Raw genomic sequence first — 14,458 nt, 5'->3', positions numbered from 1 at the left:
CTCTCCCTCTGGGGGCTGAGACCTATACAGTTCTTCATAAAAGGTCTTAAACACCTCATTTATCTTGCCTGCCCTTCGCACGGTGTCTCCCCTTTCATCCCTAATTCCTCCTATCTCCCTCGCTGCTGCCCTCTTTCGCAGTTGGTGCGCCAACAGGCGACTAGCCTTTTCCCCATATTCATACCTCCTCCCCTGTGCCTTCCTCCACAGTACCTCCGCCTTTCTGGTGGTCAGAAGGTCAAACTCAGTCTGGAGTCGTCTCCTCTCCCTGTACAGCTCCTCCTCCGGGGTCTCTGCAAATTCCCTGTCCACCCTTAAAATCTCCCCCAGTAATCTATCCCTTTCCTTGGCCTCTGTTTTCCTTTTGTGGGCCCCAATAGAAATCAGCTCTCCTCTGACCACCGCTTTTAGTGCTTCCCAGACCACTCCCACAGGGACCTCGCCATCGTCATTGACCTCCAGGTATCTCTCAATGCACCCCCTCACTCTTGCACACACTCCCTCATCCGCCATCAGTCTCACATCTAATCACCAGAGTGTTCTCTGCTCCCTGTCCTCTCCTACTTCCAGGTCCACCCAATGTGGGGCATGATCCGAAACCGCTATGGCTGAGTATTCAGCTTCTTCCACCCTAGAGATCAACGACCTTCCTAGAACAAAAAAATCTATCCGGGAGTACACTTTATGGACGTGGGAGAAGAAGGAATACTCCCTAGCCCTGGGTCTAAGAAATCGCCATGGATCCACTCCCCCCATTTGGTACATAAACCCCTTAAGTACCTTGGCCGCTGCCGGCCTTCTTCCAGTCCTTGAGCTGGATCTATCTAGCCCCGGGTCCAGCACCGTATTGAAGTCCCCTCCTAAAATCAAATTTCCTGCCTCCAGGTCCGGAATACGCCCCAGCATCCGTCTCATGAACCCCGCATCGTCCCAATTTGGGGCATACACATTAACCAACACCTGCCCACCCATCCTTTCCTTCGCCTAACTTGTTCCGCCACCTTTAGGTGCGTCTCTTGGAGCATAACCACGTCTGCCCTTAGTCCTTTCAAATGCGAGCGCTCGGGCCCTTTTTATCGGTCCATTTAGGCCTCTCACGTTCCATGTGATCAGCCTCACTGGGGGGCTACCTGCCCCCCCTCCCGTGTCGACTAGCCATTACCTTCTCTAGGCCAGTCCCATATCCCGCCTCCGCGCTCCCCCAGCGTCGCATTCCGCCCCCGACCACCTTCTCTTTAGCCATTTCCTTTTGGATTTCCGCAGCAGCAACCCAGTTGTCCCCTCCCCCCCCCAGATCCCTATCTAGCTTGATTGCTCCCCCCATATCGCTTCCGTAAGTCAGCTGACTTCAACTGACCCCGGCTACTCCTGCTCGCTCCTCGGCCCCCCCGGTGTGAGGGAACTCCCATCCGCCTTGCGCCTGTTTTCCCGCCTTATTCTTTCTGGCGCGGGAACATCCCTTTACCTGTCCCGCCTCTTATGGCGCAGCTCCCTTTCCCCTCCCCCTCTCCTTCCCCATTCTCTGACTATGTCCCGTCTCTCCCCCCTCACCGGCGCCCACATTTCCCCAGTGTCCCCCCCCTTCCCTGTTTACTTCTCGCTTAACTTTCACCATCCCATTAACAAAAACAATAATAACAACAATACCAGTTCCCTGCAGCATCAGTCCCTCAGTTCCGGTCCAGTTTCTCTTCATTGATGAAGGACCATGCTTCCTCCGCCGTCTCAAAATAATATTGTCTCTCCTGATGCGTGACCCATAGTCTTGCCGGCTGCAGCATCCCAAACTTCACCTTCCTTTTGTGCAAAACCTCTTTGGCTCGGTTGAAGCTCGCCCTCCTTCTCGCCACCTCCGCACTCTAATCCTGGTAGATCCTTACCACAGCATTCTCCCATCTGCTACTCCGCACCTTTTTGGCCCATCTCAGGACCTCTTCTCTGTCCTTAAGGCGGTAGAATCGCACGATTATCGCCCTCGGTGGTTCTCCCGCTTTTGGTCTTCTCGCCGGGATCCGATTTGCCCACTCCACCTCCATGGGGCCCGCAGTGAGCTCAGCATCTTACTTGCGTACGCTCCACAGTCCACTCCTTCCACACCCTCCGGGAGACCTAGTATCCTAAGGTTCTTCCTTCGCGCTCCATTTTCAAGGGCCTCAATCCTGTCAGCACACTTTTTATGAAGTGCCTCGTGCGTCTGAGTCTTGACCGCCAGGCCCAGGACCTCGTCCTCAATACCTGACACCTTCTGCTCCACCACGCAAAGTTCCGTCTCCTGGGTCTTTAAAGCCTCCTTAAGCCCCTCAATTGCCTGTAACAACGGGGTCATTACCTCCTTCTTCAGCAGGTCCACGCACCGTCTCACCACCTCGTCCTGCTCAGGCCCCCATGTCACCTGTGGTTTCTCCGCCGCCATTTTGTTTCACTCCCTCTCTCTCTCTCTCTCTGATCTTCTGGCTGCAGATTCTTCGGGCTGCAGCCGCCGCCGCCGGTTTTTCCCTCCGTCTTTCGGGGGGGACTCTCTTAGTAGTCTATTAAATTGATGCACGATCAATTAAACTCAAAGACGAGGTTGTAACATAACTGAAGGCTTTAATAGACTAGATCTGTTCCCCAGCAGCTTCGGTACAGAATGAGGACGGCTGGGACGGCACTGGTTCTTATACCCCGCCTGTCAGGGCGGAGCTACATACCAAACAGCCAATGGTAAACTCCTAGGTTTACCCAATGGTCTACAGCCTCTCAGGTACTGCAATACCTGATAATACCACAGGAACCATCTGATAGTCTGATTTAAATTGCAGCCTTTGACTGTCTTACAGAACAGTTAGCCAGGAAAAGTTAAACGACTTCTAAGTCCTAAGTATTGACCCCCCCGACCATCCCCACACCCCTCAACTGCTTTCATGACCTCCCTCACTAACCATGCCATCTCCCCACCATGCCCTCTTCCTACCCACTTACCTTAAAAATATACCTTTTGCCTGGCTTCACAAAGTGGCTAGACCTTTAGATCTACCTGACTTATGGCAGCTAGTGCTATAAAAAAGGGGCTGGTCTTCCTTTCCACTGTTATTCTTGCACTTGACTGAGAGGATTCCTTAACAGCTGCACTGTACTCTTCCCATGTTGATTCCCAAATTTCTTTCTCTGTCAGTCTGGCCTCAATAAAAGTTGAGATGGATTTGCACGTAAAAAGAAGTTATTTATTTAGCTTGCAAGCTTGATTCATTTCATAGAAACATAAGAGACATCCAGTTTCCTATATCCCAGAAAGCGAATGAACAAAGAAACAAAGGGATCTCTGCAAATCAATTCAAATGGTATCAAGTTTCACATACTCGACGCCCATAGGTCAGCCTATATCCCTCCTGACCTGTTTGATCTATTCTGATTGGCTCACTTCCAATCCCTTTCTCTGGCCCCTATCAATGCAGCATCACTCTCATAGACACACCTCTTCCTGCTTTTTCCATGCGGTCTCAAATCCCTTTGTCCCTAACTGCCAGAATCAAAGTGGCTTATTTCTACATTACATTAACTAGTATCTCTAAAGTAACTATTTTATATCACATTCGTCATTCCCTCCTTTTATCATTCCATGATAACCGAACTATCCAATCCATAGCTACGGTTCCTCATCTAAAAGATCCGTCGCTGCATTTCCAATTCCTGTCTTAGCCCCCCTTCATCTGCCTCACCCTCATGGATTTTAACAGTTAAATTTTTTTTTCGGTGATTGGGGCGGTGATCTGATCCAGTGCACCCCGCATTCTACCCATCACACATTTAAGGATGGCCAGGCCCACAAAGATGCAGCCGATAGCTACCACTAGATACATGGCCATATTTATCAACCAGTCCTTCCATCCTCCAAATCCCCAGTTACCCCAAGAGCCAGGATCCTGCATCCCGTCCAAGTGATCCCGTATGCGATCCATAAATTTAGTGATGTTAGCGGTCAAGTCCTGAACTCCCATGATACACTTGCCCTGTACTATGGCGCATACCCCACCCTCACGGGCCAGAAGATAGTCAAGAGCATACCGGTTCTGCATTGCAAACAACCGTAGCTGAGACAACTCCTTGGTTATTGCCCCGAGGGCTCCCAAGGTTTCATTTCCCAAGATGGTAAGGCCGCAAATAAAATAATTCCGATCACTGACAGCCAAGGAACCCCCCACACCTCCCAGTTTATCCAACTTTGAAATGCCATTCGGGCCGCCCAGCAATGCGGAAAGCCCTAGTCCCAACAGTGATATGAGAGACATTCGCCCAGCCACAGAGGAGCTGGAGGCCGGCGTTCAATGGAACGCAAGTGGTGTTGTAACAAACGCATTGGCCAGACGCCTGGGTGATATGGCACCTCCTGTCCGTACAGGTGGGAAACAGACATGTTATATTTGTGTCCACCTCTACCAGCAAACAGCCATATCCTTCACTGCTGAAGCAATTCTCGTACGACCGGGAATCCCTATTGGGAGTGAAGTGGCTAGGTATGTGCGCCCTCCACCGTCGCAGCCTATCGTCCTGTGAATGGGAATTATCCCGAGGAAGGGGAAGGCAAATAGCCGGTGGTGCTGAACCCGGATCGTAAGGAAGAGTGACCTGATCGGGCAGTGGTTCGGAATGCTGACAATGAACCACCGTTTGGGGAGTGCCCCAAAGCGGTGAAACAGAAAATAACCTAGACACCGCTGCGGGGTTTGGGTAGCAGACAACCCGTCCCTGGCCATACAAGCGGTGGTAAATCTGGTAGAAGAGATTCATACTACCCGGGTTTTCCTCAGTTTGGCCTTTAATTAACTTAAGTGTATCTCCCGGTAACCTACGTTCTAGCTGTACTTCCTTTCTCATACGCCCCGTCCTCTCTCTAGTCCCTTTCACTTTCTCATAGCCTCTTCCTACACTCTTCTGACAGCCTGATGTTACCTTTATTGTACCACTCTTAACACATCCAAAATCAAATTTACATGTATTCCAAAAACAAGGCAATGTCCATATAATGTTCCCTTCCCATCGCCGGGACCGGTGCAACTGCTTCATAACTCCTGCATTCTCCTTAACTTTGATGACCTTCCATGAGTCGATACCATGTCCTCGTATATGGGGGCAGCGAAGAACATCATCTTTGCATAGGTGATGTATCCTTGTAGATTGGTTGGGGTTACACAGATACATAATATTCCCCTTTTCCATGTCCATCGCCAATAACACGCCAAGCGAAGTGAGGCCAAATATCAGACAGACGATGCGTAGCCACTCCATCATGCTCCACACCTGTAAAATAGCACTGGAGAAGGGAGGCAGGTTAGTATCCGACCTTTTACAGTAGTGGAGATGGACTCAATTTACAGTGATGTAGGTGGACCCAAGCACTTCGCCCCTCCACTTTAACTGCTGTGGGGGTGGGAAGGAGAACTTGGAAGGGCCCGTCCCATCGCGGCTCCGACTCCTTCCTAGTCCAATTTTTGACCATGACATAATTACCGGGCTGGACTGAAAGTGAGCTAGGTACTGGGGGCAATGGCTGGTGAGCCGCGCGGACCTGGCCATGGAGTTCCTTGAGCACTTGCGTGAGGGCTAGAACATAGGCGGTCATTTCTTCAGTCATCTGATGAAACTGAACCAGTCTGGGAACCTGCAGGCTCCTGGGAGTTCTAAGAGGCCTGCCATAAAGAATCTCGGCGGGAGAGAGCCGGGCCGGTCCCGCAGGTGTAACCCGCAGCTGGAAGAGGGCAACGGGGAGCAACTTAAGCCATGTCAGTCCCGTGTCTGCTCTTAATTTAGCCAATTTAGTTTTGAGGGTCTGATTGTGTCTCTCAACCAACCCGGCCGCCTGCGGTCTGTAAGCACAGTGTAACTGCTGGCGTATGCCCAACTGGGAGCAAAATTCCTTGTTAATTTGTCCAATAAAATGAGGCCCATTATCAGAACTTAACTGAGCTGGTATACCGTACCGGGGAATGATTTCCCTCATCAAGACTTTAACCACAGTAGCAGCTTTATTATCGATAGTCGGATACGCCTCGACCCATCTGCTGAACACATCCACAATGACCAAAACATATTTGTAACATTGACACCTTTCCAACTCAATGTAATCCATTTGGAGCGTCTCAAAGGGACCACTGGGCAACGGGGTTTGCCCCTTCCCACAAGGGATACCTTTTCCGGTGTTATATTGCTGACAAATCAAACACCGATTACTGATACTTTGGGCCAACCCCTGCATTTTAGGGTGCCACCAAGTGTCCAGCAACCAATCACTAGTCCCCCGAGCCCCACAATGAGTTGCAAAGTGTACACATTCAATGACCCATAAAGCCAGCACATCAGACATACAAGTCTGATGTGCAGGCGTGGTCCATAAAGAGGAAACAGAATCATATGTACAACCTAACCATTTCCACATTTGTTTATCACTCTCAGGAGCGTCCTCCTGTAATCTTATGACGTCTTGGATGGTTGGCATTGACTTGTCAGAAGCAGACATATTTATAGTAGATCGTTTAGTCTGACTTTTAGTCAGAGAGGCAGCACGGTTTTGTGAAGGGGAGGTCGTGTCTCACTAACTTGATAGAGTTTTTCGAGGAGGTCACTAAGATGATTGATGCAGGTAGGGCAGTGGATGTTGTCTACATGGACTTCAGTAAGGCCTTTGACAAGGTCCCTCATGGTAGACTAGTACAAAAGGTGAAGTCACACGGGATCAGGGGTGAGCTGGCAAGGTGGATTCAGAACTGGCTAGGCCATAGAAGGCAGAGGGTAGCAATGGAGGGATGCTTTTCTAATTGGAGGGCTGTGACCAGTGGTGTTCCACAGGGATCAGTGCTGGGACCTTTGCTGTTTGTAGTATATATAAATGATTTGGAGGAAAATGTAACTGGTCTGATTAGTAAGTTTGCAGACGACACAAAGGTTGGTGGAATTGCGGATAGCGATGAGGACTGTCTGAGGATACAGCAGGATTTAGATTGTCTGGAGACTTGGGCGGAGAGATGGCAGATGGAGTTTAATCCGGACAAATGTGAGGTAATGCATTTTGGAAGGGCTAATGCAGGTAGGGAATATACAGTGAATGGTAGAACCCTCAAGAGTATTGAAAGTCAAAGAGATCTAGGAGTACAGGTCCACAGATCATTGAAAGGGGCAACACAGGTGGAGAAGGTAGTCAAGAAGGCATACGGCATGCTTGCCTTCATTGGACGGGGCATTGAGTATAAGAATTGGCAAGTCATGTTGCAGCTGTATAGAACCTTAGTTAGGCCACACTTGGAGTATAGTGTTCAATTCTGGTCGCCACACTACCAGAAGGATGTGGAGGCTTTAGAGAGGGTGCAGAAGAGATTTACCAGAATGTTGCCTGGTATGGAGGGCATAAGCTATGAGGAGCGATTGAATAAACTCGGTCTGTTCTCTCTGGAACGAAGGAGGTTGAGGGGCGACCTGATAGAGGTCTACAAAATTATGAGGGGCATCGACAGAGTGGATAGTCAGAGGCTTTTCCCCAGGGTAGAGGGGTCAATTACTAGGGGGCATAGGTTTAAGGTGAGAGGGGCAAGGTTTAGAGTAGATGTACGAGGCAAGTTTTTTACGCAGAGGGTAGTGGGTGCCTGGAACTCGCTACCGGAGGAGGTAGTGGAAGCAGGGACGATAGGGACATTTAAGGGGCATCTTGACAAATATATGAATAGGATGGGAATAGAAGGATACGGACCCAGGAAGTGTAGAAGATTGTAGTTTAGTCGGGCAGTATGGTCGGCACGGGCTTGGAGGGCCGAAGGGCCTGTTCCTGTGCTGTACATTTCTTTGTTCTTTGTTCTTTGACTTAACATCTTAGGCACCATCACTTGCTGAATTTGCGCGGCTGTTCGCGCTGCACGATCTGCTCGTTCATTACCAACGTCAACTGGGGTTGTACCATTCGTGTGGGCAGCGCATTTAATAACGGAAATCTGCGCTGGCATAAGGAGGGCCTGCAGTAGGTCATTAACTAAACCCCGGTGGGATATTTGACCACACATAATCATGTCAGGTTGTTCTGACGAAATGTCACTCAAATCGCCCCTTATTGTGGTAGTTTCCTGAATCAAGGCTAAACATTCTTGACCAGGCGCGTCCTCATGGACAGGGGGACCGCTAAGAAAACAGGCTGGATTGATAGTGGTACAGTATTTAAATGTCAGACGTGGATTGTTCAAAAGGTATATCTCATACCTATTCTGACGAGCTGCGGTAAGATGCGGACCATTCGCCCCATATCCCTGGCATGGTACTGGTCATGGACCTGACGTGTAATATGAGGGCTTACCGAAGCTGACTGTGGCCATAAATGTGGTGATATTGTAACAAAATCGGCTGTACCTTCTTTTCCCGTGACTGTGGCTGTAACCTTGACTGGCCATTCGGTCTCAAGTAATGGCCGGTATTTGTCCTCCAACTCCCTGTTTCGTCCAGTTCTGTCATAGGTCAGGGTAACGTGATGCAGTGACTGTTCAACGTCTAACGTCCACCACTGGGGGTGATAGAAATATAGCACTGTTGTCTCATCCTCCTCTTCGCTGATCCACCCACCCAAAGTCACTATATTGGGGCTCCTGCTGGTAAACTACCATTTCTGCCGCTTGTTGGGGTCGCAGATCATCCTTTTTCATTACATACTCAGTCTTAACCTTTGTAACTGAGCCTCCTTCTTGGCCTACACCCTCCTTCCAGTAAAATCTGACTGCCCTTGCCATCTGGGAAGGGTCGTTCTCTGTCCAATTCATGTTATTACATTTCACAGCAGTAACCACAGAAGGTGGTAGGTAATGCATTAACATAGCACAGTATTGAGGGGAATTCTGACCATTTTGATACAGCAAATCGCCCGACTGCCCCCGGTAGATTTCATTAAAACGCTCCAGAAATTCCTCTGGCTCTTCAGTCTTCCTAGGTTTTAGGTCTAAGATAACAGAAAGATTTATGGGCCTTTGAAATGTGCTATTCAACGCATTCAAGATCTGTGTCCTTCTTTTCTCTATTTGCTCTTTTTTTTTTTAAACTTAAAAATGTTTGAAAATTCAAATTGAATTACTGCAACTTGCAAGCTTAGCTCTGATCTCAACTCAGAACTAAATTTACAATTTGCTGAACACAAACTTGTATAACATTTACAACTTAATTATTTCTTTATCTTAACAATTTTTCTTTTAACAAGTTTTTTTTTCTTTTACATACACATAAGTATTAGCAAAATCAACTATCATCTCCAGATTGACACTTTTTAAAAATGGTGTCCATGATCTTCTTTAAGTTTCTATTAATCTCCAGATAAAATGAGATAAACCTTATTTCAAGTAAGTAAAACTTAAGATTCTGGCAATTTCAATCAATTGCTTTTGAAAATAATAACTTTTATCAAAGAGGTGGAGAAACCCACTGGTTTCCTTTAATTAATTCAAAACGTAACTTTGCTGGTGTTCACTGACTCAAAGGAAAGGTATCCGATTACACTAGCGACTGGTGCTGTTATCTCAAAGCCTGAGTGAGAAGCACTGTCTGTTTTCAACTTCGCCTGCTGCTGTTAACCCTTTGAGAGACTTCTGCTTCAACCAATATGTAGCATTCCTCACAATCTCAACTAGTCCTCGGAACTGCGTTTTTCGCCAATACAGTCCAAGGAGATAATTTTAGCTTAATCAACTATATATTTAAAACATTCACACATAGAGTTGAACCATCTTCAGATTTAAAAACAGTTATACTGGACTGAACCTTCATTACTGAAGTCACATCAGCCCCTGAACCCATATAATAGACTGAACCTTCATTACTGAAGTCACATCAGCCTCTGAACCCTTATACTTGGAATTGAATCATCATTTGAGATGTCCCATCAACCCAAAACCCTAACCCAAGCCGAAACAACAATATGAAATCCCATCAATTAAATTGCTAATCCCCAGACTGACCTGTGATTTCGTCGAGGCGGTCTTTCTGTGCCAACCGCGAGTGACCAGACTAATCAGACGATAAGAAGAGGGGAACAATCAATGCGCGGTCGTTTTCCAGTTCTACATTGAGGGCCCTTTGTTCCCCATCCTCCTGTTCATAATCAGTCTAATTCTGATTTCGCAGTTGGATCAGGACCGCCCTGAGAAATCCCGGTTTTCGGCACCAAATGTTGATTCCCAAATTTCTTTCTCTGTCAGTCTGGCCTCAATAAAAGTTGAGATGGATTTGCACGTAAAAAGAAGTTATTTATTTAGCTTGCAGGCTTGATTCATTTCATAGAAACATAAGAGACATCCAGTTTCCTATATCCCAGAAAGCGAATGAACAAAGAAACAAAGGGATCTCTGCAAATCAATTCAAATGGTATCAAGTTTCACATACTCGACGCCCATAGGTCAGCCTATATCCCTCCTGACCTGTTTGATCTATTCTGATTGGCTCACTTCCAATCCCTTTCTCTGGCCCCTATCAATGCAGCATCACTCTCATAGACACACCTCTTCCTGCTTTTTCCATGCGGTCTCAAATCCCTTTGTCCCTAACTGCCAGAATCAAAGTGGCTTATTTCTACATTACATTAACTAGTATCTCTAAAGTAACTATTTTATATCACATTCGTCACCCACTGGGCCAGTGGTTGGATGTTGGCTGAGAAAGGTCTGACTGCATTTTAGTGTAAGTAAATAGGAGCAAAGTGCCAATCCAATTGTGATTGGCACTCCACATGAATCATTTCCCAATGTCATTGGAAAGTCACAAGTCTGCTAGTAGAATTTAAAGATGAGCAGGTTAGGTGGATTGGCCATAATCAATGCACAGGATTGCTTGGTTAGGGTGGGGGCTGGACCTGGGTAGAATGCTCTTTCAGCAGGGCGGTGCAGACTCGATGGCCCGAATGGCCTCCACTGTAGGGATTTCATGAATTTGTGTCTTTCTCTGTAATGCTGTTGTAGTGGAAGAAGTTGAAAAACTAGTGTCGTTTTGGATCAACTTTCTGAACAAATATCTTATGTAAACATTTTTTTCCACAACTAGGTTTTATTTTTATATCACATTCCCTCCTTTCAGTGCGCTATCCTCCCCACGCTCTGCCTTCCTCTGTCCACCCCCCACCGTCCTTTCCCTTCTTTCCCTTACCTTCACCTTTCTATTCTTCCTCCGTCCTGTTTCCCCCCACAGTATACTCGCTCGCCCACCCCATTCCCTCTCCTCTCCACCTCTCTCACACTTCTTCTGATCCCCTCCTTCTTCCTTCCCCCAACTCTTATGAATTACCCAGAGGCCCCAGCCTCACAAGGTGAAATAGGAGTCCCCAATTGACTGATCTGAAATGGAAATGCCACTTTCTTAGCGCTACATAACCCAGGCACACTGACGGCAATCATAGAATCATAGAATTTACATTCGGCCTATCGAGTCTGCACCGGCACTTGGAAGGAGCACCCTACTTAACCCCACATCTCCACCCTATCCCCTTAACCCTGCAACCCCATCTAACCTAAGGGCAATTTTACCACATCTTTGGACTGTGGGAGGAAAGCGGCGCACCCGGAGGAAACTCACGCAGACACGGGGAGAATGTGCAGACTTCGCACAGGCAGTGACCCAGCTGGGAATCGAAACTGGACCCTGGCGCTGTGAAGCCATAGTGCTAACCACTGTGCTACTGTGCTACCAATGAAACCAAGCTGTCCATGCTTTGGGTGAAATCAGCAAACTTGTTGCAGAACCTGTAGCTAATGAATGAATGACACTGCTTGTACCTTGAGCAAATAATGTTGCCTGTACTCATGGGTAAATGTTGTGAATTCTGTGTCTCTGCTGCAGGCTGGTGGAGTTGTTGGAATCGACATGGAATGGAGGCCCACTTTTGGAGTGCTGACCAATACACGGGTGTCTGTCATACAAATTGCGATGAAAGACTGTGTGTACCTCCTGGACTTGCCTCAACTTGTGAAACAGTCAGAGTCCGAGTGCCGGCGAGCTGAACTGACCCACTTCATACAGACTTTATTCACTGACCAAACCATAACTAAACTAGGTAACTATTAAAAAGAAATGTTGCCTGAGGGTGTGTGCAGCGTTTTTATTCTCAGACGCTCCGGCTGGCATTCCGGTTCCCATTACACACTCTGCTGGAATTCTAGCTCCCATTACAATTGTCTTCAGTTCTCATTAAGTTGCCTTCTGGAGTCCCGGCTTCATTATACTCCCAGCTGGAGTAATGTTGTAGTATACATCTGCAAGTGTGTCACCCAATCCATTGTTTGTTTTCAAAGGAAGATATCTCCATTGAACTTGGCTTTCTCAGACACTTTAACAGGTCCCCTTATCTGCCCTTTCGACAGGTGCAAACTCCAGATAGAGAGCTGAGCCCGTGATCCCGAGTGGTTCCAGAGCAGGCACTTTACACAACAGGCCTGGGAAACCCAATCGTGCTTCAGTCTAGAATGAGCTTCAGACTGTCAGCTCAGAAAGGCCAAGGCTTTCTAGCTGAGGCCTAGTCAGTTGGTTTGGAATGGCTTTTATTTTGTTTTGTTTATTTTTACAGGTTATGCTACAGCAGGGGATCTGCAGACTCTGTCTACAGCCTATCCCATGTTAAAGGATGTGGTGCAGTTCACAGCTGGAGTATTGGACCTTTTGAATGTGCATAAAGAGGTTTGTCCATGGCCTGCAGGTCACATCTCTTATTTAGATTAGAGTTTGATCATGTTCTTCCTTTCAGCACCCAGCTCACTGAGAGGCATCCTGCTGTCTCTGGCTATGGCCATGTTGCTCTATGTTTGGGTGCTCAAGAGCTGCCTACTTACCGTTCTCATTATCTGTTTGGCTTCATACTATATGCTGGATTTTTGCGGTCGAATTTAATCCTGAGGCGTTCAAAAATAGTGGTTAGGACCTGAATGCAAAAGTCCCCTCCCCTACCGAAGATGTGCAGGTGACGTGGGGTTACAGGGATAGGGCACGGGAGTGGATCAGAGGATCGGTGCAGATGTGACGGGCCAAATGGCCTCCTTCTCCACTGTAGGGATTCTGGGGATCCCGGCAGATCTCATTTTTGCTGGTGGGAAAAGGGGGAACCTTACAGGTGGGAAAATCCAAACTCCGCAGGGCCATTTGAGATGAGTGCTGATGGGAGTCATGAATCTACGTAGGAGACGTATAGTCTCGAAGGGTATCTACCTTCCTTTCTTTTGAAGTGTCACGATCAGAAATTATTTAAATCCCCAATCCTGTAAAAATGGGAATAAGCTAGGCTGCAGCTGTACGTTGGGGTTAAAAGAGCACACAGCTGGAGTGCAATGATTGACAGACCATTTGGTCTAGCTTAAAGAAAACCACCAGGCACCTTTTCCTCAGTTTCAATGGATTCCATTGTTGACCTTTCCAAAGGGCTCTTATTACAGCCGAGCCCATTATGAATGGTTGGTTGAGTTCCAAAAGCACTTATCTCATCAGGAGGTTCAGGGAGGGTGTATTGAATGGTTTCATGAATGGGTGTTTTTTCTCAGCCTCATATTGTGTATGAACGAGAACTTGTTAAATATTTTTTAATTACGCCTGAGGTCTGCCCATAATGCATATTGATGAATCACTATGGAGGTCCCATCTGGGAGTATGAGGTGGCACATGCGTTTTGATGTGTTATAGATGGTATGAGGAAGCACGGGGTGGATGAGGGCCTGTGGGCCCAAGGGTCTTTTATAAAACTGGGGATGAAGTCCCAGAGAGTAGAGGCAGGCCTTGTAACTAGTCTGCCTTGGCACTTGCCTATCTCCGAACTGTCTCAAAGAACAATACAGCACTTCCTTGTGCCACCTTCAAAGATCTATGAACCTGCACGCCCAGATCTCTCTGACTTTCTACATTCCTAAGAGTTTTGCCATTTACGATATATTTCCCCGCTATGTTAGACCTGCCAAAATGCATTACCTCACATTTAAGAACAAAAGAACGGGCCAGCACGGTGGTGCAGTGGGTAGCACAGCTGCCTCACGGTGCCGAGGTCCCAGGTTCGATCCCGGCACTGGGTCACTGTGTGGAGTTTGCACATTCTCCCCGTGTTTGCGTGGGTTTCGCCCCACAACCCAAAGATGTGCTAAATTGCCCCATAATTGGAAAAAATGAATTGGACACTCTAAATTTTTTTTAAAAAAAAGAACAATACAGCACAGTAACAGGCCCTTCGGCCCTCCAAGCCTGTACAGGTCATGTTATCAACCTTTGCCAAAACACTGAGCACTTCCTTGTGCCATATTCCTCTATACCCATCCTATCCATGTGTTTGTCAAGATGCCTTTTGAACGCCGTTAATGTATCTGCTTCCACAACCTCCCCTGGCAACGCGTTCCGGGCACTCACCACCCTCTGTGTAAAAAAAACCTGCCCGCACATCACTTCTAAACTTTGCCCCTGGGACCTTAAACCTATGCCCCCTGGTGACTGACCCCTCCATCCT

General features: G+C 47.6%; 1 protein-coding gene across 7 annotated transcripts in view; it reads left to right on the top strand.

The window, feature by feature from the left end:
• exd3 (exonuclease 3'-5' domain containing 3) overlaps nt 1-14,458 on the top strand; it is a 1,321,659-nt gene that overhangs the window by 606,895 nt on the left and 700,306 nt on the right. For all 7 annotated transcript variants that reach the window (XM_072488031.1, XM_072488030.1, XM_072488028.1 and 4 more), the window contains 2 exons: nt 11,824-12,037; nt 12,548-12,657. In XM_072488031.1, coding sequence (XP_072344132.1) covers nt 11,824-12,037; nt 12,548-12,657 — 324 coding nt within the window. The remainder of the gene's footprint in view (nt 1-11,823; nt 12,038-12,547; nt 12,658-14,458) is intronic.

This window comes from Scyliorhinus torazame, chromosome 22, assembly GCF_047496885.1.
Source record: "Scyliorhinus torazame isolate Kashiwa2021f chromosome 22, sScyTor2.1, whole genome shotgun sequence".
Taxonomy (NCBI): domain Eukaryota; kingdom Metazoa; phylum Chordata; class Chondrichthyes; order Carcharhiniformes; family Scyliorhinidae; genus Scyliorhinus; species Scyliorhinus torazame.
Note: the sequence above shows the minus strand (reverse complement) of the source record. Positions and strands in the feature narration are given on the sequence as shown.